At 37.3% G+C, this 22,006-nt stretch overlaps 1 protein-coding gene across 2 annotated transcripts in view; it reads right to left on the bottom strand.

The window, feature by feature from the left end:
• Window positions 1-22,006, bottom strand: part of IntS1 (integrator complex subunit 1) — a 480,230-nt gene that overhangs the window by 431,222 nt on the left and 27,002 nt on the right. For both annotated transcript variants that reach the window (XM_067153509.2, XM_067153510.2), the window contains exon 4: window positions 2,386-2,655. In XM_067153509.2, the coding sequence (XP_067009610.2) occupies window positions 2,386-2,655 (270 nt within the window). The remainder of the gene's footprint in view (window positions 1-2,385; window positions 2,656-22,006) is intronic.

Here is a 22,006-nt window from a genome sequence, read left to right as displayed (position 1 = left end):
AATATAACTGTGGCACACAGCCCTCACAAAATGTAATACCACACTACGAAAATCACACGCGAATCACAAGTGAAAACAAATTCACAAAACCTTCAAAGGTAGTGTATGCCCTTCCTAACAATATCCGACACTAAAATCAGAGTAGGAACATTATTATTAAGAATAAAGGAAAGATTATACAGTCGAACCTCCCTTCTGCGGACACCATCGGTTCCGAGGAAAAATATCCGTTACGAGAGGTGTCCGCTAAAACAAGTTTGTGAAAATAATTGAACATTTTAACGGCAAAGAACATCCACCTTAAATATAAGCACACATATCTTTATTATTCCAAGTAATTTCTGTGTTAGGATTTCATAGAGAGTTATTATAAATGATTTTACATCATTTACAAACATTACGGTTTCGTGAAGTAATCCCTTGTTACTGATGTTTAACAGACAACTGAAATGCTACGGTATTTCTGTCTCACTAATTAGGGCCTGTACTGTTTTTCCTTCTCAAGTTGACTACCTGAGGTCGACCCTATCAGCGACAATCCGAGTTATGAAAAGAATGATGCAAGAAGGGAAGAAAATCCCCAGGTAACTTGTGAGTCAACAGTCTCTGGCAGCATTTCTGTGCAATCATAATTCTCGGAATAGGCCTATACACCACTAGGTAGAACTGCATTCCGATGTACCTTCTCTCCCCTTGCACTTGAATTAGTACAAACATTCAAAAGTTATTTCCTTATGTCTGAAGAATGGTTTTAACAGAAAGGATGACATGTGGTCCGGCTTAATAAATTGTCTTGCAACGTGTAAAGTGTCCGCTTAAGTCAAGGGAACGGGACAAACGGCGATGTCTGCTGTCCGGAGTTTGAGGTGTCCGCTTAAATAAGGCAAATTTAACACTTGTCTTATGTAAAATAAAATTGGTTCCGAGGAAAATTGTCTGTATAGGGAGGTGTCCGCTGAATAAGGGTGTCCGCTAGGGCAGGTTCGACTGTACGCGGCTAATGACTGGCATAAGAAGGAGGTTATGGCTGATCGAGACCACAGTGCCAAATTTTGCCGAGTCACATACTTGCCACTTGTCTTTCACGAACTATACTGGGGTATGGTACAGAGACGAACTATATACTAACCAACACACGGATGTAAATAAAATTACATCTACACTGAACACTACTAAACCTATACCACACACGCCGAGTGAGCTAGCTTAACCACGTGGTGATGGAGACAATAAAGTTGGCAGCCAGGTTTTGAGATAGCGCTCAACCGATATAGTTCAATATGAATGGCAGCTTGGGATTGGCTGGATCAAGACCGAATACATACAAACATACTTCACAAATTCAAAATCTCCTAACCAACAAACAAACTTCACCTTAAAATGTGATGTCACTTTATTTTAAAACTTGTTCTGTATTCACAAAATTACATGCGATATTACAAGCTACTAGTCGTGTCTCAAAACTTCCGGACCCCTCGCACGAAAGAAAGGTTAGAAACTCGACATGGTGCGGCCCGAACAGTGTCACGATGCATTATACATTTACACAAGGCTTACCTACCGAATGAGTTTAAGTGAATTTCACACTTTCCTGCATTCAGTCAGTGTTTGTCCCTTTTTACATTTTACAAGGTAGTAACTATCGCACACGTCATTACATAGTAAACAAACACAGTCATCCGTTGGGTTGTGGAATGTTGTCTATTTGCATATTTTGTTGTGGAAGCCATGTATTTAAACGATTAGAAAAACTGAGAATGCAATATAGACCTAATTCATCAAGCTTGCCATTCCCCAACAACACAGAATATTCAATAGTAAGCAGATCAAGACACTGAAAATTCGATCGATCAATTGAACGATCACATAACTATTGATGCTCTCGGTTATTTCACATCGAGATCACACTTGTTTTTTAATGTTTATTAAGTTGTTTTTACAATTTATTCCTGGCATAAAAGACACGCCCTATATTAATGTTAAAAAAACTGAAAAATGTACTTCTATTACATGGATAAATACGGTATGTCAATTTTATCTAGCAGAAGAACGAATTTCCAGATTTTTTTCTGAATTATCTGACACTTCCCGGTTTCCCCAGTTTTCCATAGGGGTGGACACCCTGATAACGATTTCACTGTGGCATAAACCTTGAAAAGTGTTTGTTAAATCAAAGTAAAGATCACTTACTACCTTCCCTACTGTAACTGTCTGCAGTTAAGGTACAACAGTAACTTTTCCATGACATTCATGACCAGCAGACCTGATAAGCTACAATGCAGTCATGAAAACTAAGTACATTGCAGTTAATGTCTGACTACGTGTGAATTCCAACACACTAATAAAATGAGACCATTTATAACACCAATACAACAAACTTCTCACCTTTAGAAAGAGTTCTGGCCATGGCTTCTTGTCCTGGAACCCTTTCATAAGCAAATTGGCAGCCACGACGGGGACCCATGGATTCCCCTTGCTCTTGAAGCTGTGAGAAGGGTCTCTTCGTAACAGGCTGCACAGAGCGTGCACGATGCAGTCGGTACTGAACAGTGATGGACGTAGTTTGGCCAGGAATAACAAACCTACATAGGTTACTTGATCTGGTTTCCACCGCTGGTTTCTCAGCGATCTCACAGCACCACAGAGAAGACCCACCTATAACATAAGGTAACAATATGAGATCACTCATTACCAGGGGCCCGGTTTTGAAAATTAGTGGGAGTGCTCTAACTCACAGTCCAAAAAAAAAAAAAAAGAAGGGGGAGGGAGAAGAGACGCCCCGGAAAATGTTGAAATTTAACCCTCATGAAGATGCCGTTTTAGGAGTTTTCGAATGAGCAATACTTTGCAAGTTCTAAATCTCACTACTTGTTGGAAAACATAAACTCTTGTTTTATCACCAAAAATATGGCTTTTGATTCAGATATCTAAATAACATTCAGGAAACTCTATCGTCAAAAATTACCATTGTTTCACCCCAGTGCAGCAAGGGCTTATCAGTTGGATACCGCACCTTCCCAAGACACTGGCCGGCTAGCACGCCAGCAGCGACAGCACTGCAAGTTATACATCTGATAAGCACAAGGCAGTGCCGACATACTAGGGGAGAACTGCTTCTCCACTTGCTATATATGGCCTCCCAATCTAGCTTGACCCAAATTATGGCTTCCAATTGAGATATCTAAATAACATTCAGGAAACTCGATCGTCCAGTGCAGTGGTGTCGCTACTGGTGTGTTAGCCGGCCAGTGTCTTGGGAAGGTGCGGTATCCAACTGATGAAAACCTGGCCGAACTGGAGCGAAAACTGGTAATTTTATACAATTGAGTTTCCTGAATGTTACTGTTTTATTAGGTGCTGTTTTCAACATTAATGAACGAGTACAAACAAAAGTCTGCATAAGTCCACATTAAAGGTAAAGGTGTGTTTCAATCATGAAAAACTAAGATATTATTCATTTGAAATACTGTATATGAGAATTGAAAGGATGGAAGCAAAAGAAATATACATTGCGTTTCTAAAATTTTAAGGTAAAAAAACATAATAGTCTATTTTTCTCTTAGAATGATACCAAACTGAGTTTCTAAAAAAAGTAAATTGCCTCAAATTTGTTTCTTATTGTTTAGTATAATACTGAAAGAGAAACAAAGTCTTACTGTAACTCTTTGCGGGCGAGGACAAATACACCAAACCACATGGCGCAACACCCCCGAAGGGCCATGACCTACCAAGTGACCGCTGCTCAACCCAAAGACCTGCAGATTATGAAGTGTCGTGTGATCAGCATGACGAATCCTCTCGGCCATCAAACAGCTCCTCTATTGTAATCGTGTAGTCTGAATGGACCTCGAGCCAGCCTTCATCAACATAAAATCCCTGACCTGGCCAGGAATTGAACCCAGGGTCTCCGGATAAGAGGCAGGCACGCTACCCCTACACTGTACCCGTCTAAATGGTGCCTGATTGAATTTGGGGAAGCTGGAGTAATTTTTGTTATGGAACATTGGGTTACAAGCAAGCATACATCAGCTGTTACCGTGCCGTGCCGCTGCAGGCGGACGTGTTATGTCACCAGGCTGGCGAAGGTCACCATGTCACGCATTACGTCACTTAGTGAGCCGACCGGCGAGAGGGGAAGGATATTCTGGATAAATCTGTTTGCCGGTGTGAAGGACGAATTACGTCACAAAGAGGTCAACAGCCAATGAACATCGAGGAAGGTGCTGGAAGGTCTTGAGATTATTCTAGAGAGAATTCGAGGAGAAGTCTCTAAGGAAAAGCTGAAGAGAACAGTATAGTTTCTACGAGAGAATCGAACGGAAGAGTCTCTGAGGAGAAGTTACGTAAGACAGTCTTCAGGAAGAAGATCGTATAATTTCAACCATCTAGCAAGAAGATGAACATTCGCAGATATGGTTACTTTCTGCCTATTTCTTGTATGGCACAGCCACTATGTAATTTGAGTACTAATTCAACTTTTCATCAGCCTACTTTGGTATAGAGTGAAGTGTTGCAGCCGCACATTTCACCGGGTGGAACTTGAGAAACCACAGACAGTTCGTGCGCTCGCTTAAGCCGAGTGTTGCAGTAGAAATTCATGGAGTGTCTCTTTGGATGTTGTAAGGGAACTGAGCTATCTAAAGCGAATATTCGAAAGGAAACCTGGCCTATAGAACATCGAAATACTAGTAATAATGTTCCGTCAGCTTCACGACTCACTGTAATCTTGTGAATGTGCTCGGAATTTGAAGCTTGGGGTACAACTGAACCTGATCGTACATCATTGTGCCAGTTAAGTGTCGTAAATAATTTAATAGAATACAACTAGTGTGGAACCACTTTTCTTATACAAAATTTTAGTTTCAGCTACCATTATGAAGAGGAACCGACAACATGCAACGAACGAGAGGAAAATCCTGGAATTTTCTGGAACGTTGTGGGAGTAATACAACGCTGCTGTTCATAGCCGTAGTCATCATGGGTTAAGCCAAAGTGTGCAAGCCAGCGAGATGACCTTGTACATCTATGAGCCTCCATAGAGGAAGAAGAGGACGCCGACGCCCATAGTTGCATCCCGACGCCAAGGATTTCCATCGGAACCTTAAGTACCATTATAAATTTCTTCTCTTTCGGTAGATGAATAGTAGATTGTATTCTTGCTTAGAGCAGTGTAGTTTCTTTTGGAAATGTTGTATTTAAATGGTGATGGTGGAGTATTCATGTATTCTTTAATTGATGGTTTCTACATTTTCAATCTTTGCATTTCCTTAGAACAATGTTTGTGTTTTTGATTCGAAGATAAGTAATCCCAGTTGTCAATGAGTTACATGAGGTCATGTACAATTAAGATCCTCAAAAAGAATTATGGGGATTATGACCTAAAAATAAGAATAATAATATTAAAATGTGGTCAAAATAATCACGACGAGGAGGATGAAATTAAATATAAGAGTAAATACCAGTAAATCGAAGTCTTAATGAACTATTAGTTTATGTGATATAATTGATATCGGAAGGGATGGTAATTGACGTGTACTAGGAGCAGCTCATCGAGAAGACGTATCTAGGAGCCATAATAGGAGGAATAAAAACAATTCATTATAATAATAATGAAAGTCGGGTATTTGACTGGTTGTTGAGAATAAAAATGTACAGCGTTATGATGGTAGATTTTATGATGAAATTGACGATATGGGACCACTAGGGTGCATGTCAGTTATAGTGATTATGGTGAATTATAGTGATGATAGTGATTTATAGTGATTTGATAATATTTAGGGATTAATAATAGTTCTTTCTTTCACTCAACAACCGATATTATATAACGTACGACTTGCTTATTATTAGCCTTTCCTGGGGCTCACAGACGCATCCTTCTGATGATGGTGGTGATAATTATTTCTTCGAGATCAATTTAGTCATCCTATGTCGTCTTGTAACAACAGTCTTAGTGAATTCTTATTATGATCGATTCATGCTATAAGGGTCTTCAATAAAATTAGAGAGGAGAATATAATAATAAATGATGATAATAATAAAATATGACAAGTTCAGCTATATGATAAATTTGCCTATAAACAGCTGGTGTGATTCAGTTATTCGTGAATATTATTCATGTCTTTCCAGGAATGCTTATTCTTTTTTATATTTTATGTGATTTATTGGTCAATGATGATGTTGTTGTTGATTACGTGTGGTGTTACGTGATGCTCTATCCATCCATAGAATACTAGTCAGATAGAAATTGTTGATATAATTTATAAAGGAATGCAATCGAGCGAAGTCTGAGAGAGGGGAGAAATACGCCAAAGAATTTTTCAGAGAATTTTTCAAAGAATTTCTCAAAGGAATCTCTCAAAATTGTATACAATTTCTCAAATTGTAAAATATTTCACAAAAATAATTTGAATAGAATTCCTCGAGAATAACTTGTAAAGAATTTCTCAGTGGTGCGAAAAAAAATGAGTTAGGAAGGATTTTCCAGATATGTCAAAGTAATTTCTCAAGAGAATTTTCTCCAAGTATGCCAATATAATTTAAATAGAAAATTTGTCGCAGATGTGTTAAAGTTAAAATTTTTTAATGAGAATTTGTGAAGATTAAAACAGTAATGAGAAATAGTTATTTCCATGTTCAATGTGGCATTGTTTCGTTGATATTAGTACGACGGTATCACTAATTGCATGATCAATCAATGTTACAGATAATTGCTTCGGTTGGAGTTCATTGGAGATATTACTGAATCCCGTGAAGCGACAAAGCATGTCAAGGACTTATACTTATTTGTAAATGAGAAGATCAAGCAATTGATTATGTTGAAGAGATGTTAAAACAAAATTATTTTTTTGGTGCTTTGTCCAGACTGAGTTTTGTTTTTATATTTTAATAAATGATGTGGTTATTTTGTTCTGATTTTTATTTCACATTATGTCTCCTAACCAGTCACCAATGGCCCTGTAAATAGAAATTTTCTGTAGGTCGGTCCCGTAATAGCATATCGGCCCTGCGAACAGTCCACCCTTTTGGGACTCTCGCTCCGCCGACTGAGCGACCCCGGAGAAGGGGACAACACTGCGAGGCCGGCACATATATACATGCTCTATTTTTCTTACGCTCATGGCGAAAACCTATATATACTTGCTCCGTTCAAATTTTGTGGGTGTAGCAGCCAAGGCGGTACACAAATATGCAGGAGTTGTTCCTTCAACTCTTCAAGTGAGGGGAATCCCCTTAGTATCTTGCTGTGTTTGTTCCCCAGTTAGTGGGAGTTACGTAATACATTGCATGACGCAATTTTCCCGTGTGCATACTTCTTACTATTTCTGCAGCTTTCTGGTAAAATAGCATTGTGAAAACAGATTAGTGATACCGATACAGTGTCAATATTGGATGAAGTGTCTGATTTTAGTGAATGTGATTCTGAAAACTATACTTTCTCCTACACTCGTACAGACAGCGACAGACTGAACGATTGTACGGACGTAACTAATAGCAATCTTGGACCCATAACTATTATTAATGCTCTTAATATTGATCGAGGGCCAATGTTATCATTACACTTTGATACTGAAACGCATCCCATAGAATATTTTTACACGTGGACAAAAGGAAAAACCAGGCAACACCGAACAAAAAAAGAAAAAGCAGAATGAGAAATTGGCATCACCCAAAATTGTATGAAAAAGGCATTTATTGACGTCATCAACATGGGTTTTCACAACACCTTGCCGGATGTCAAAGATTACTTTTCAATCGCCTGGGTTAACAAAATACGATTTTTAGCGGTTTTCTCTCGGGATGGTTTCTACTTATTTTCTGAAATCTGCATTTTTTTTCATTGGGAAGGAAATACGTGTCTGAAAAAGGTTGAGCACATACAAAGTGTTCTAGAGAAAAATAGGGTAATATTTATGCTATTTTATCAACCAGGTCCTGTGTTTCTACGGGTCCGGTACACAAGCTGACCATCACCAGTTCGAGTCTCAGAAATTTTTTAACCAATAAAGGCAGAATTCTACCATGTCCAAAGAAGGATCTTAGATGCAAAAATTATGATTTATTAAATTAAATTAATATTATTCAATTAAAATATTTGCCAAGCGCTACAACTCTTTTGCCGTAATAGCCATGTTCATGACATCACAGTCAGTGCAACCCTTCAACCTGTTGAAGGTCAGCCACAATGAAACTATGAAGTCACAAGCCAATGTCTTACATTTAAATGTGCATAAAAACACAAAATAAGCACAGCAGAAAATGATCACTTCACATGACAAATTGCACAATGATATAAATTCACCATACCAATCACAGTGAACTATTAAAGTACTGGCAATTAAAAACAAAGCAGTGAAACATGAAAGACGGCTTCGATACCACTTGAGCGTCCGATCATTATGGAGTAATCTACGGTTCCCAATTTATGAATGCGGGTGCATGTTTAAGAATCAGAAAAGCATGTACATATGATATGAAACCATACATGAAGCAGCAGTGAGGAGAGATCCTTCCTTTATGCTTGCCAGGGACCCACAGACCAACACCAAGAAGTGTTCTTACACAGAAAAAGTAGCAAGAGTAGGAAGTAGTGTAGTCAAATGGTACTCACAGATTAATAACAGATGCTGCAAAAATCATCTATGAAGACAGCCAGCATACTTTAATTTGACATCACTCGTGAGGTTAGGTTCATCGTACTTGGATACACAATTAAACAACACTTGAAACTATGCACGTAATCCACCTTAAATGTACGAATCATTTGTTAATTCATCATCATTTTCATTTCCCGTTTCCAGCTTCCCGGGTTGTGAATCAAGGACCTCCATCGCTGCCTGTCTCTCCACCACTCTTCTTTTTTAAGTACATCTTCTGGTTTTCCTCCCCTCTTCTCTATGCACTCCCACACTGAATCTGTCCACCTCTTTGGGGTCTTCCTCGTGGTCTCTTTCCTGTCAACTTCTCTGAAAAAGCTTTTTTTTCCACTCTCTCTTCTCCCATTCTCATCATATGCCCATACCACTTTAGCTTTGTTGTTTCTATCCTGTCTTGAAGTTTCAAGATTCCTGTCCTTTTCCTTATCTCTTCACTTCTAATTCTATCCTTTCTGGTCTTGCCCTTGATACCTCTTAGGAATTTCATCTCCGCTGCCTGTTTTCTACTCTCCTCTCGTTTTGTTGTAGTCCACGAACCAGCTGCATAGGTTAGTATGGGTTCATAATAGGTTGAATATAATACTTTCTTACATTTCTTCCGGACATCTTGGTTCCACAAAATACCCCTTACACTCTGGCAGAAGCTGTTTGCTTGTATTCTTTTTCCAATTTCCTCGGTAATCTTTCCTTCTTCTGTGATCACACTTCCCAAGTACTTGAAACTTTTAACCCCTTCCAGAATTTCACCATTCAGTTTAATCTTTCCTCTTCCTTCCTTCCCCTTGTCATCACTATTGTTTTACTTTTCTCTCTCCTTACTATCATCCCACATTTTCACTATTGTTTTAATTTTCTCTCTCCTTACTTTCATCCCACATTTTTCTATCTCTTGATTCCATTCATCTCCTTGTTTTTGCACTTCCGTTTCATCCTCACCCCATATCACTATATCACCTGCAAACAACATGGCTTTTGTTGCCTGTCTTCCCAATCTCTGTTTAATGTTCTTATGAATTTCATCCATGACTATGATGAATAGTATGGGAGATAGTACACTTCCCTTCAACTTTAAACCATTTTGTTTTTCCTTTACTAGTCTTCACACTACTAACACAATTTTTGTACATAGCTTTTATCATTTGCACTTCCACTCTGTTAACTTGCTTTTTTTCCTTAATGTGTCCCATACCAACTGTCCGGGCACACTGTCATAAGCCTTCTCAATGTCAGTAAATGTCATCAATATGTCTTTTAATTAATTAACTACACAATACCGCACAATGTATGTATACGAGCCATTAATTAAATAAATAAATATCAAAACTTGAATTGACAGTAATGGTACAGTTATCATGACCACATTTGGAACTGCAAGCCCTCCATCTTCAATCTACACAGGCACATGAGACCTTTCATTAGAAGTATCAAGCTAACAAACATAACCACTTGGTGATGGAGGACATGGCATCACGGATTATGAACTGGCGGCCTGTTTCAATAGCATTAAGAGATATAAACTTCATGTTGAATGGTCCGTATTGAACTTTTTTTTGCTAGTGGCTTTACGTCGCACCGACACAGATAGGTCTTATGGCGAAGATGGGATAGGAAAGGCCTAGGAGTTGGAAGGAAGCGGCAGTGGCCTTAATTAAGGTACAGCCCCAGCATTTGCCTGGTCTGAAAATGGGAAACCATGGAAAACCATCTTCAGGGCTGCCGACAGTGGGATTCGAACCCACTATCTCCCGTATGCAAGCTCACAGCCAGGCGCCCCAGACTGCACGGCCAACTCGCCCGGTCATATTGAACTGTGATTACATATAAAATTAAAAGTTTAGTTTAACAGTTCCACCTTTTCAATACAAAATCTTTTGTAATGCGGGTTACATTACAAATGAAACATTTATTTGGTACTAGTTTCGACCTAAGGTCAAGGTCATCATCAGCCAACAACACGAATTACACAACATATTAAACAGTCCATAAACAATGTACATATATCGCAGAAACATTGTGGTTTAATGCTATAAAGTTAAGAGTTGAAGATGAAACAGTCACAATGGATATGAAAGTTTTAAATTATGAATAAATTGCATTAAAGTAAGGCACTTAGCTGCCGTTGAAGGATGATTCAATTTGATCAATCTGCAAGCCGAAGATTCCCGAAAATTTGTGTACCCTTCGCTACAAAGTTCAAACATTGTACATTGATGTCCAAAGAGCTTCTAGTTTAATGTCCTTAAAAACTTGCAAGCAAACGTTGCGCTTGAAAGTCAAATTATTTCCGTGAAGTAAGTGGAGAAAATCCACAGCTCAATGCGGAAACAAGTGAACTGATAAATAATAATAAAATGCCAAATTAGTACCAGGGCTGTAGAAGAAGGGGGCCGAGTAAAAATAAATAAAATAAAAATAAAAATATAATATGTGACTCACCTTGCGCTGCTATGTGTTGGACGTATTACATAACTGATATGAAGGGAAGGAAGATCAGGAAGAGAGGGGAATAAATGAGGTAGGGCAGATCGGAGAGAACGGGGAAGGAATGGGAAGGGGAAGTGAGGAGGGGCTATTTTATGGCGGGGTCGAGGGGTGTGGGAATAGGGGTAAATGCTGCGGAAAGGTACCATGAATTGAATGGAAAAACAATTTTTGATTTGTTAAATTGAAATTTCTGAAAATAATGAAAAGTCAAATAGAATGTTGATTTTCTCTGAAATGTCATTAAGGCTGTAGTTTTTATAAAACTGTATAAAACAGTTTTCTGTTACATCAAGTAGAGGAGCCTTTGATTAATATCTTAAGGATTTCCATATCTTGCTCTATGTTAGTAAAATTATGATTGTAATCTTGCATGTGTTGACCTACTGCTGAGAATTTGTTATATCTTAGGGCATTAATTTGTTCTGAATATCTTGTGTTGAAACTTCCCCCAGTCTGTCCAACATACGGAAATTTGCAATTATTACATTTGATTCTGTAAACTCCTGACTTTGAGAAACTATTAATTCTATTAACTAATGTGGAATTGTATAAGATATCTGCATTTTTTATTATTTGTTTTAAAGGCTATTTTTACATTGTGTTTCTTAAAAATGTTAGTGATTTTATAGATCTCTTTATTAAACGTGAGGGTGGAGATTAAGGGGATGTTGGGTTTTTCTTTCTTTAATGTGGTTAAAGGACTATGTTTGTATTTGTTTATTATTCTTTCAATGAAAAAATTATTGTAACCATTCGATTTTGCAATACCTCGAATGGTGTTCAGGTTGTTCTTTAGATCTTTTTTAGACATAGGTACAGTAAAGGTTCGGTGAACTAAGCTGTTGTAAATTGCTCGTTGGTGAGTCTGTTGATGTATTGAGTCTTGGCGGATTGTAGAAGCAGTTTGAGTGAGTTTTCTGAAGATCTTATAATTTAAAAAGGTTGGGTGTCTGGTGATGATTAAATCTAAATAGTTTATTTTTTTTGGTGTCTTTCTGATTCCAGTGTGAATTTAATATGTGAATCAACGTTACTAAGATTGAGAAGAGCAGTAGCAGTGTCAACTCATTTTTCATCCATAATAACTAAGATATCGTCTACATATCTAGCCCAAAGGAGAATATTGAAGTTTTTGTTGTTGTCAATTTTAGTATGTTCTAGAAAATCTAGGTAGATCTCTGCTAAGATACCCGAGACAGGCGAGCCCATTGCCAAACCTTCCTGTTGATAGATGACGTTATCAAAAGTGAAGAAATTCTTATTTAAAACTAATTTTAGAATGGACATAAAATCCAGGATTTCTAATTTACCTAAATGGTTGTATTTATTTAAATTATGTTTCCGATAACAGGGTATAATTTTGATATTTGTATACTGGGATTTATATTTACGATATCAAGAGAATGAAGGGAGTGATTGGGTTGGATATTGACTTTTTTTTAATTAATCAATTTGATCTGTAGTTTTGGACCTAAAAATAGACATACAAAGGAAACTGAACATTTTCTTTCCAAACAATTCAATCAACCCCACTAATCATAACAATAGTCTGACTCGTTGGCTGAATGGTCATCGTACTGGCCTTCGGTTCAGAGGGTCCCGTGTTCGATTCCTGGACGGGTCGGGAATTTTAACCTTCATGGTTCATTCCATTGGCCCGGGGACTGGGTGTTGGTGCTGTCCCCAATATCCCTGCAACTCACACACCACACATAACACTGTCCTCCACCACAATAACACGCAGTTCCCTACACATGGCAGATGCCGCCCACCCTCATCGGAGGGTCTGACAAGGGTTGCACTCGGCTAGAAATAGCCACACGAATTTAAAAAAAATTAAATTATCATAACAATAATGAGGATTTATTTGCCGAACAAAAACAGGTATATGCACTTAAAAAGAAAATCAATGACAACGATCTTATCGTCACTAAAGCCGACAAGGGTAATATAACCGTCTTAATGGACAAAAATGCGTACATTAACAAAACAAACAAAATTCTTTACAGACAGTTCATTTTCCATAGTTAAAAAGGACACCATTCAGAGAATTCAACAATTACTCAAACAGACCCTAAAGAACACCCTGTACCTATTTACACACCAAGAAAAAACAAAATTAATAATTATGAACCCAGGTCTTCGCACTGCAAAAGCCCTTCCTAAAATACACAATGCTGGCGTCCCCATTCGCCTGATCATCAACTACAGACCAAGCCCTTTATACAAAATATCTCTCAATTTATCCAAAAGTTTTTAAGGAATAATTACCAATTTAGGTCTCAAAACTCCATTAAAAACACTACGGATGTAACTGATAAATTAAAATTTCAATATCCAACCTCATCACTCCCTTCATTCTTTTGATATCGTAAATATCAAGCATCCAAGTATCAAAATTATACCCTACCAGCTGTTACCCACAGCTTCGCTCACGAGGATTTTGTAAGTTGATAAAAGTAGTTGTTCCTCAGTACTGCATTAAGACATTATCTGAAAATCCTTCAAGTATTCAAACTCACCGAAAAATTGCATTTCATTTACGCCAGAACCTCTTTGTAAACCATGTTTGTGGCATTGCCTTTGGGAGCTAAGATGACCAGGCTACTGGCAGAGCTAAATCTGGAACATGTGACATGGAACACTACATGTGAGAAACAGACCTCCTATAAATCGTAAGGAAAGAGTTTCTCTCTCTAAAGGCGATTCCAAATACTAATTTTCACATCTGTAACATCTAAGTATCCTCATAAAGAGAATTCAACTCCTTCACTTATTTTCGATCTCCAGCTTAAGTTGATTTTCCGAAAACAAAAAGTATATGTTTATTTTTAAAGGGTATTACAAATACCAATTTTCATGTCTGTAACATGTTAAGTTTATGAGATATACTGCAGATATACTCATTTTCAAAACTGCCCCACTCCTTGGCTGAGTGGTCAGCGTTGAGGCCATCAGTTCACAGGGTTCCGGGTTCGATTCCAGGCTGGGTCGGGGATTTTAATCACGTGTGATTAATTCTTCTGGTTAGGGGGCAGGTTGTTTGCGTTTGTCCCAACACTCTCCTCTTCATATTCACCCAACACACCACATTACCAACCACAACAGGAACACGCAATAGTAACTGTGTCCTACACATAGGGTTGGCATCAGGAAGGGCACCCAGCCGTAAAACAGGGTCAAATCACAGTTTGCACCCGCGACCCCACAGGTGTGGGAAAAGTGGTAGAAGAAGAAGATACTCATTTTTAAAATTTACCCACTTTTTTATTATTTCACCCCCTTAAGTGGATTTTTCAAAAAAAGTGTGTTCATTTATTTTTAAACGAGATTCCAAATACCAATTTTCATGTCTATAACATGTTAGGTTTTGGTGATAAATTGTAAATTATCTCGCTGCTGTAAGAATAACCTACTGGAGCTGATGTTGCCATAGTAACGGCAGTTCATTTCTTTATCCGATTCCCAGAGCAGGGGTAGTGTGGTTGGTGTTAGGGCCTTAAAACATGGTTAGTACAATTTACGAACTTCAACGTGTAGATCCGTTTTGATATAGTTAAAACTAAGAAACAATGTTATGTTTTGGTCCACCCAATCAATACACATCACTTTACAAGTGAACTATTTAATTAAAAACATATTTAAAATATTTAGGGACATGTTTCATCTCTATATGAAACTTCATCTATACTTATATTATAAACAGGAAAAAAAAGAAGAATTTCCTTTTTCTGTCACATATCAAGATTAGCAGACACCAGGATATTGAAACAACTATTCGATTACTTTTTGAAGAATAAAATCAATAATAATTGGTTCAAAGAAGTTCAGGACGATTTGGAAGAATTGGGTATAACTCGGCAACAAATCAAAGACAGAAAAGAGAAGAGGATTTTGAAGAACAAAAGCATAAGTCTCCAACTAAAAGCAGTTGAACGGAAACAATATACTATATCGGACACACAAAGGGCTTCCAGGTCGGAGAGGATGAAAAAGTTCTGGGAGAAGAAGAAGAAGAAATTAACTCAAATGTATTGATTTCAGTGCTCCAATGTGGGCGTAAAATATGTAAATAATAATAATAAATAAATAATAAACAGGAAAAATTTGTATATTTGTTTGTAGCGGATAGACTCAAAAACTAATGAACCAATTTTAAAAATTACTTCACCTATAGAAAGCTGCATTGCCAGTGAGTAACATGGGCTGTATTTTATTTTCAAAACAATTCGAGAGGGGGGCGACGGAGGGAGATATAAAAATAATAGGCTAATAAAGGCGAAATCGAATTTGTCGTACAAGGATGAGCCAAAGCTCATTTTAAGCCCCTTGACAAAAAGAACAAAGCTTGGTAAGCTCTATGGGCCTGAATACCTCTTTTAAGGCCCTAAAACCAACCGTTATGGAGATATTGGCACCACATTACCCCTGCTGTAGGAATTGGATAAAGAAATGAACTGCCGTAACCATGGCAACATCAGCTCCAGTATTCTTGCAGCAGTGAGATTATCTACAATATATCACAAAAACCTAACATGTTATAGACATGAAAATTGGTATTTGGAATCTCCTTTAAAAATAAAAGAACACACATTTTCGTTTTCAGAAAATCCACGTAAGGAGTGGTGGTGGTGGTGGTGGGGGGATGAAAAGAAGTGAGGAACGATTTGAATTATTTATACGAGGATACATATATCTCACAAACTGAAGGTGTTACAGACGTTAAAATTGGTAATCGGAATCTCCTTTAAAAATAAATGAACACACTTTTTGGGATAATCCACTAAAGGGGGTAAATTAACAAGAGCGGGTGAATTTTTAAAATCAGTATCTTCTTCTTCTTTTACTGCTTTTCCCACACCTGTGGGGTCACAGACGCGAACTGTGGTGCGTATGTGGATTTGACCATATTTTACAGCCGTATGCCCTTCCTGACGCCAACCCTATGTATACGGATGTAATTACTATTGTACTTGGTGAAGTGGTGTGTTGAGTGAATATGAAGAGGAGAGTGTTGGGACAAGCACAAACAACCTGTCCCAGAGCCAAAAGACTTAATCAAACACTATTTAATTCCCCAACTCAGCCTGAAATTGGACCCGGAACCCTGTGAACCAAAGGCCTCAACACTGACCACTCAGCCAGAGAGTGGGGCAGTTTTAAAAATGAGTACAGTAAAATCTCGTTAATTCGACGTCGTTGGAACTCAAAAATCAGACTTCGAATTACGTGAAATCAAATTAACCGCCAATTCGCAATTCAGAAGTACCAACCCTTGCCGCGTTACAAAATATTCTAAGGCCCGTTACTGCATGCAGTTAACCTTGATTCACAGTTTATACCTTTCAAATGCCATGAAAAAAGAACTATTTCCAAAATGCATCCAAGAAGGTGCATTTACAGTATTCAAATAATGCACTCGGATATCTCACTGGCAAACAACCTCACGCAACAAAAGAAAAGAAAAAAAAAGTAGCACGATTCAAAGACGAGGAGAAATCTATGCTGGCTCCCATGTGCAAGTGATTTATTAATTGGATTACTATACTCTATGCATTTTAGATGCCTTGTGTTTACACAGAAAGTACCCGATGCCCTTAAAATCGAACTTTCCTATGACTCTATCCTTGTACGATTTCCCGCCATGGCACATCTCTCGTATTTCAGAAATGTAAACACTTGCCGCGTCACAAAGTATAAGACCCAATAATACAATCACCTCGATTCACAGGTTAAACCTTTCAAATGCCATGGAAAAAAACATTCCAAAATGTATCCAACAAGGTGCAATTACGATGTTCAATTAATGCACTTGGATAAATCACTGACAAACATAACCTCACGCAACAAAAGAAAAATCACACAATTTAAAGACGAGGATAAATTATGCCGGTTCCCCTGTGCAAATGCATTATCTTTTGGATTTCTGTACCGTTTGCATTTTTAGATGCTTTGTACTGGCATGGAAAGTGCCCAACGCCCTTAAAACATTGTGGCATATCGAACTCTCCTATACTGAGGGGATAAAGTTTCTCGCTTCCATGTGCATTGCAACGCACTACTATGACCCCCCACCCCCACCCTTGTACGATTCCACGGCTGGCACTTTCTCCTTTAAAACCATAAGACTGTTTGGGCTCGCATTAAAATAAAGCAATGCAGTTTCACCGGAAATGACAATATTGTATTAAAATTATAAAATTCTTTTATTAACAACCACCTACTCAATACAATACAATACACTCACTGAATTATAAAATAATCATGAGGTGTCTTAAATAATGGCTTAAATAACGGAACAGGTTTCGTTCGGCATAGCGATCATCATCAGCCGATAGTGTACAAAGACTAGGTCAGGGGCCTGAACTTAAGTGATCAAAATTGTTAAAAGAATAACAATGTCATAATAAAAAGTAATATGATAACATTAGACTTAATTTGTAACATTATGTACAGATCAACAGCGAGAATTTGTGGTGAAATACATTGTACGATGGCAGTCTGTGAAGTTAAAAACAATATTGTAGACATTTAAAATATACGTCAATGCGTGAAGCGTGGATTAATTAATTATTGACGATGGAGTTCTTTCAATTGTGCAAAAACAAATGTTGAAATAGAGTTAATTGAATAGTACGAGTCAAATAGAACCAGTCAAAAGGCGCATGACGACGTAACCAAGGTTGATATGACGTGATCTCCGGTAGTTGCGAATTTTGTAGGAGAGACAATCACAATGCCAGAAGGAAATACAAGTTGAACTAGTCCACATTCACGCGCCAGCAATAAAATTAAAAACGTATACAACGTAGAACATCAATGATGAACTCATTAAAGAGTAACTGCGATCTTGAATATAGGGAGAGTTCAGGCAATCAAGATCGCAGTTACTCTTTAGGTGTTATTCACTCCTTTAAGTCCCTTTATAGGAAGAACCTGGTGCAGCGAATTTTATTCCTGGAAAGGATCCATCATTTAAAGTTTTTTTTTTACGTCGCACCGACACAGATATATCTTATGGCGACGATGGGATAGGAAAGGCCTAGGAATTGGAAGGAAGCGGCTGTGGCCTTAATTAAGGTACAGCCCCGGCATTTGCCTGGTGTGAAAATAGGAAACCACGGAAAACCATCTTCAGGGCTGCCAACAGTGGGGCTCGAACCCATTATCTCCCGATTACTGGATACTGGCCGTGCTTAAGCGACTGCAGCTATCGAGCTCGGTGTTTAAGTTTCAATCCTGGATGCGCTTCACTTCATTGCAAAGTCTTGGAAAGCCATGAAGCGGATAGCCATCTCAAATTGTTTCTTGAAAGCAGAATTTTTCAAGAATCATGCCGAATCTCAGCTGCCAGAATAGGAAGAAGAAGGATGCCTGTTACATGATATATGGAAAACGTTGCAGTCAGACTGCACTACTGAAGATTTTCTTTGGGTAGATGATTCTGTGATCACTGCAGAGGAAAGAAGTGTGGAGGAGTTGGTTGCTGAGCAAACAGCAGCTGAGTATACCACCAGTGACAGTGATGAAGCAGAGGAAGACAGTGAAGTGATGCCTACCAGTGCTGATGCAAGTGCAGCAGGTATCTGTCATCTGTAGAGGGGGGTGAAAATAATTTTCATAACCTTTATGATCTTGAAAAACAAAGAGAGGTCATAAGAAATAAAAAGTGTAAACAGAGATCAATTCTGGACTATTCTGGTAGGAAGCAGTGATTGTGTAGTTTTCCATCTGGAATAAATTTGTGTTAATGTTGTAAATACAAGTACAATAGTAGCGATTAAAATGTATCATTCAGAGAAAATATTGCATCTTAGATCATTCTATAGTCATTCTAAGAAAGTAACTACTACTGTAGATTCATGAGGCGACCATATAAACTTATGACATGGAAATGCCCTAACGTAAAATTGGGAGAGTTTCAGATTGATCATGTTGCCATGGATAAAGATTATCATAAAGAAATTTATAATGTCAGAGTCCTCCGTGGGGTAGACATTGACTCGGATCATTATATCTCAAAAATAAAAATCAAGTTAACACCAAAAAGGAAACACAAACATAATCATCTCAAAGCAAGGAGAAATTATGATCCCAGTTACTTAATAAATAATAAAATATATTTAGAGAGATCCAAAACACCTTTAAATGACAAATTAGAGACAATGATCAACAAACTTAAAACCATAGCTGAAGAAATTGCCCCAATCAAAAGGAGAAAGAAACATGCGTGGTGGAACGAGGAATGTGACAAAGCAATTCAAGCAAGACACAAGGCATGGATAAATGATCAACAGAGGAAAACGGAAAAATCTCGAGAAGAACTAATTAATGCCCGAAGACAAACAGCTAAAGAAATTAGGACAATTAAAAGGAATTATCAAAAGGAAATGCTTAGCACTATAGAAGAAACATTCAATCAGCATAAAACAAGAGACTATTACAAAACATTCAAGCAATATCAATCTAAATTTACCCCTCCCACACTTATGTTAAGAAATAAAAATGGTAAAATGGCACACAATAATCAGGATAATGCTAACATTCTTGCAGAATACTTTAAAGAGTTACTTAATTGTGAGGATCCTGTGGAACATTTAGAATTTGATCCTAACCCAAAAAATAAAACTCCATTACAAAAGATTATACCACCAGTTTACAATGAAGTGAAAACGGCAATTAATGCACTTAAAAACTACAAAGCAGCAGGAGAGAATCAAATAGTAGCAGAAATATGGAAGAATGCTAATGATCAGACTATTCAAAACCTACATAAATACATCATTGATATTTGGAACACGGAGAAGCTTCCTGAGGAATGGAATACAGCGATAATCCACCCGCTGCACAAGAAAGGTGATCGCTCCGATCCAAATAATTATCGGGGGATATCCTTACTTGATATTACATACAAGATTTTATCCAAGATTATATACACAAGAATCCAAGAACAACTCGACCAAGAACTTGGAGAATATCAGGGAGGATTTCGACCAGGTAGAAGCTGTCCAGATCAAATCATTAGTTTAAAATGGATAATGAAGCACCAAAGAGTTCGAAGTAAGGGTCTGGTCATCACGTTTGTAGATTTTAAAAAAGCATACGACAGTATTCATCGTGACTCATTATTAAAAAGCCTTAAAGAATTTGGCTTACATCAAAAACTTGTTAATCTCATTAATATGACTTTTAAAAATACGAAGGCAAAAGTTAAATTTAGAGGTGAATTATCAGAATCATTCACTATAAGAACTGGACTTCGACAAGGAGACGGACTTTCAACATTGTTATTTAATTGTGCATTGGAGAAGGTTATGCGTGAATGGAACAAGAAATGCCAACCAACTATCAAGATCGGTAGAAATATTAAACTCAACTGCCTTGCTTTTGCGGACGATTTAGCATTACTTGCAAATACAATAGAAGAGGCTAAATTTCAAATTGAACAACTAGAAATTATAGCTAAAAAAATGGGATTACAAATTTCATTTGAAAAAACAGAAATGATGCCAACTTTTAAAGTTGATTTACCAGTTATTCAGCTGAACAGTAATAAAGAGATTAAAATTGTTCAGAAATTCAAATATCTTGGGGAAATAATAACATGGAACACAAATGAAAAAGAAGCAATAGAACACAGAACAACTAAATTTAAACAAGCACAAAGACTTACCTGGCCAACCTATAAAAAAAAATCTCTTTCGATAAACGCTAAGCTGAAACACTATAATTCCATAGTTAAACCAGAGGCAACCTATGCTAGTGAAACTTTATTCAAATTAAATATAAAATCTACAACAGACAAATTACAGAAAACTGAGAGAAGAATTCTTAGAACAATTATTAATAAAAAACACCAAGTTGATGGACAGTGGAGATTGTTGCCTAACAACATTGTCTATCGTGAATGTGAATCAATAATATCTACAATGCGTAAAAGAAGAATTTCCTTTTTCTGTCACATATCAAGATTAGCAGACACCAGGATATTGAAACAACTATTCGATTACTTTTTGAAGAATAAAATCAATAATAATTGGTTCAAAGAAGTTCAGGACGATTTGGAAGAATTGGGTATAACTCGGCAACAAATCAAAGACAGAAAAGAGAAGAGGATTTTGAAGAACAAAAGCATAAGTCTCAAACTAAAAGCAGTTGAACGGAAACAATATACTATATCGGACACACAAAGAGCTTCCAGGTCGGAGAGGATGAAAAAGTTCTGGGAGAAGAAGAAGAAGAAATTAACTCAAATGTATTGATTTCAGTGCTCCAATGTGGGCGTAAAATATGTAAATAAATAAAAGAATATATTGCACAAATTTTTAACCACCTACCGGTAACATTCACCTGGGCAAAGGATGAGCAGAATTACAAAGGCAGTGTAGTCAACAGTTAATACAGTACAGTAATTAACTTACCTTTGAGGTAAGTACAGTAAATCGATTGAGGTTGAAATACTGTATAAATTAAAAATATGCATTTGTGTAACATTTACCTCCTTTTCCAGAGCATTTATATATATACATACCTGTACAAGTTGTTTCCCCCCTTTTACAACAGTATTCCTTGGTCCCTTGAAAAGTGTAAAAGAGGGGTGATACTATGTCACAATTAATTCTCCGACCACATTTTTTTACAAATGTTACTAGGTTAAAGCAAAAATACAGTAAATCTTATTCCTAAATTTCTGTTTTTAAAATGTAATTTTTAGTGATGTTTGTAAAACAAAACCACGAAACATTCCGTCGAATTGATTTAAATGTAATACCTAAACAAAGTGAAACAAGGGGATTTCATGATAATTTGCTATTTGCTTTACGTCGCATCGACACAGTTCTTATGGCGACGATGGGACAGGAAAGGCC

Source organism: Anabrus simplex, chromosome 9, assembly GCF_040414725.1.
Source record: "Anabrus simplex isolate iqAnaSimp1 chromosome 9, ASM4041472v1, whole genome shotgun sequence".
Lineage (NCBI taxonomy): Eukaryota > Metazoa > Arthropoda > Insecta > Orthoptera > Tettigoniidae > Anabrus > Anabrus simplex.
This window is presented reverse-complemented; position numbering and strand designations above follow the sequence as displayed.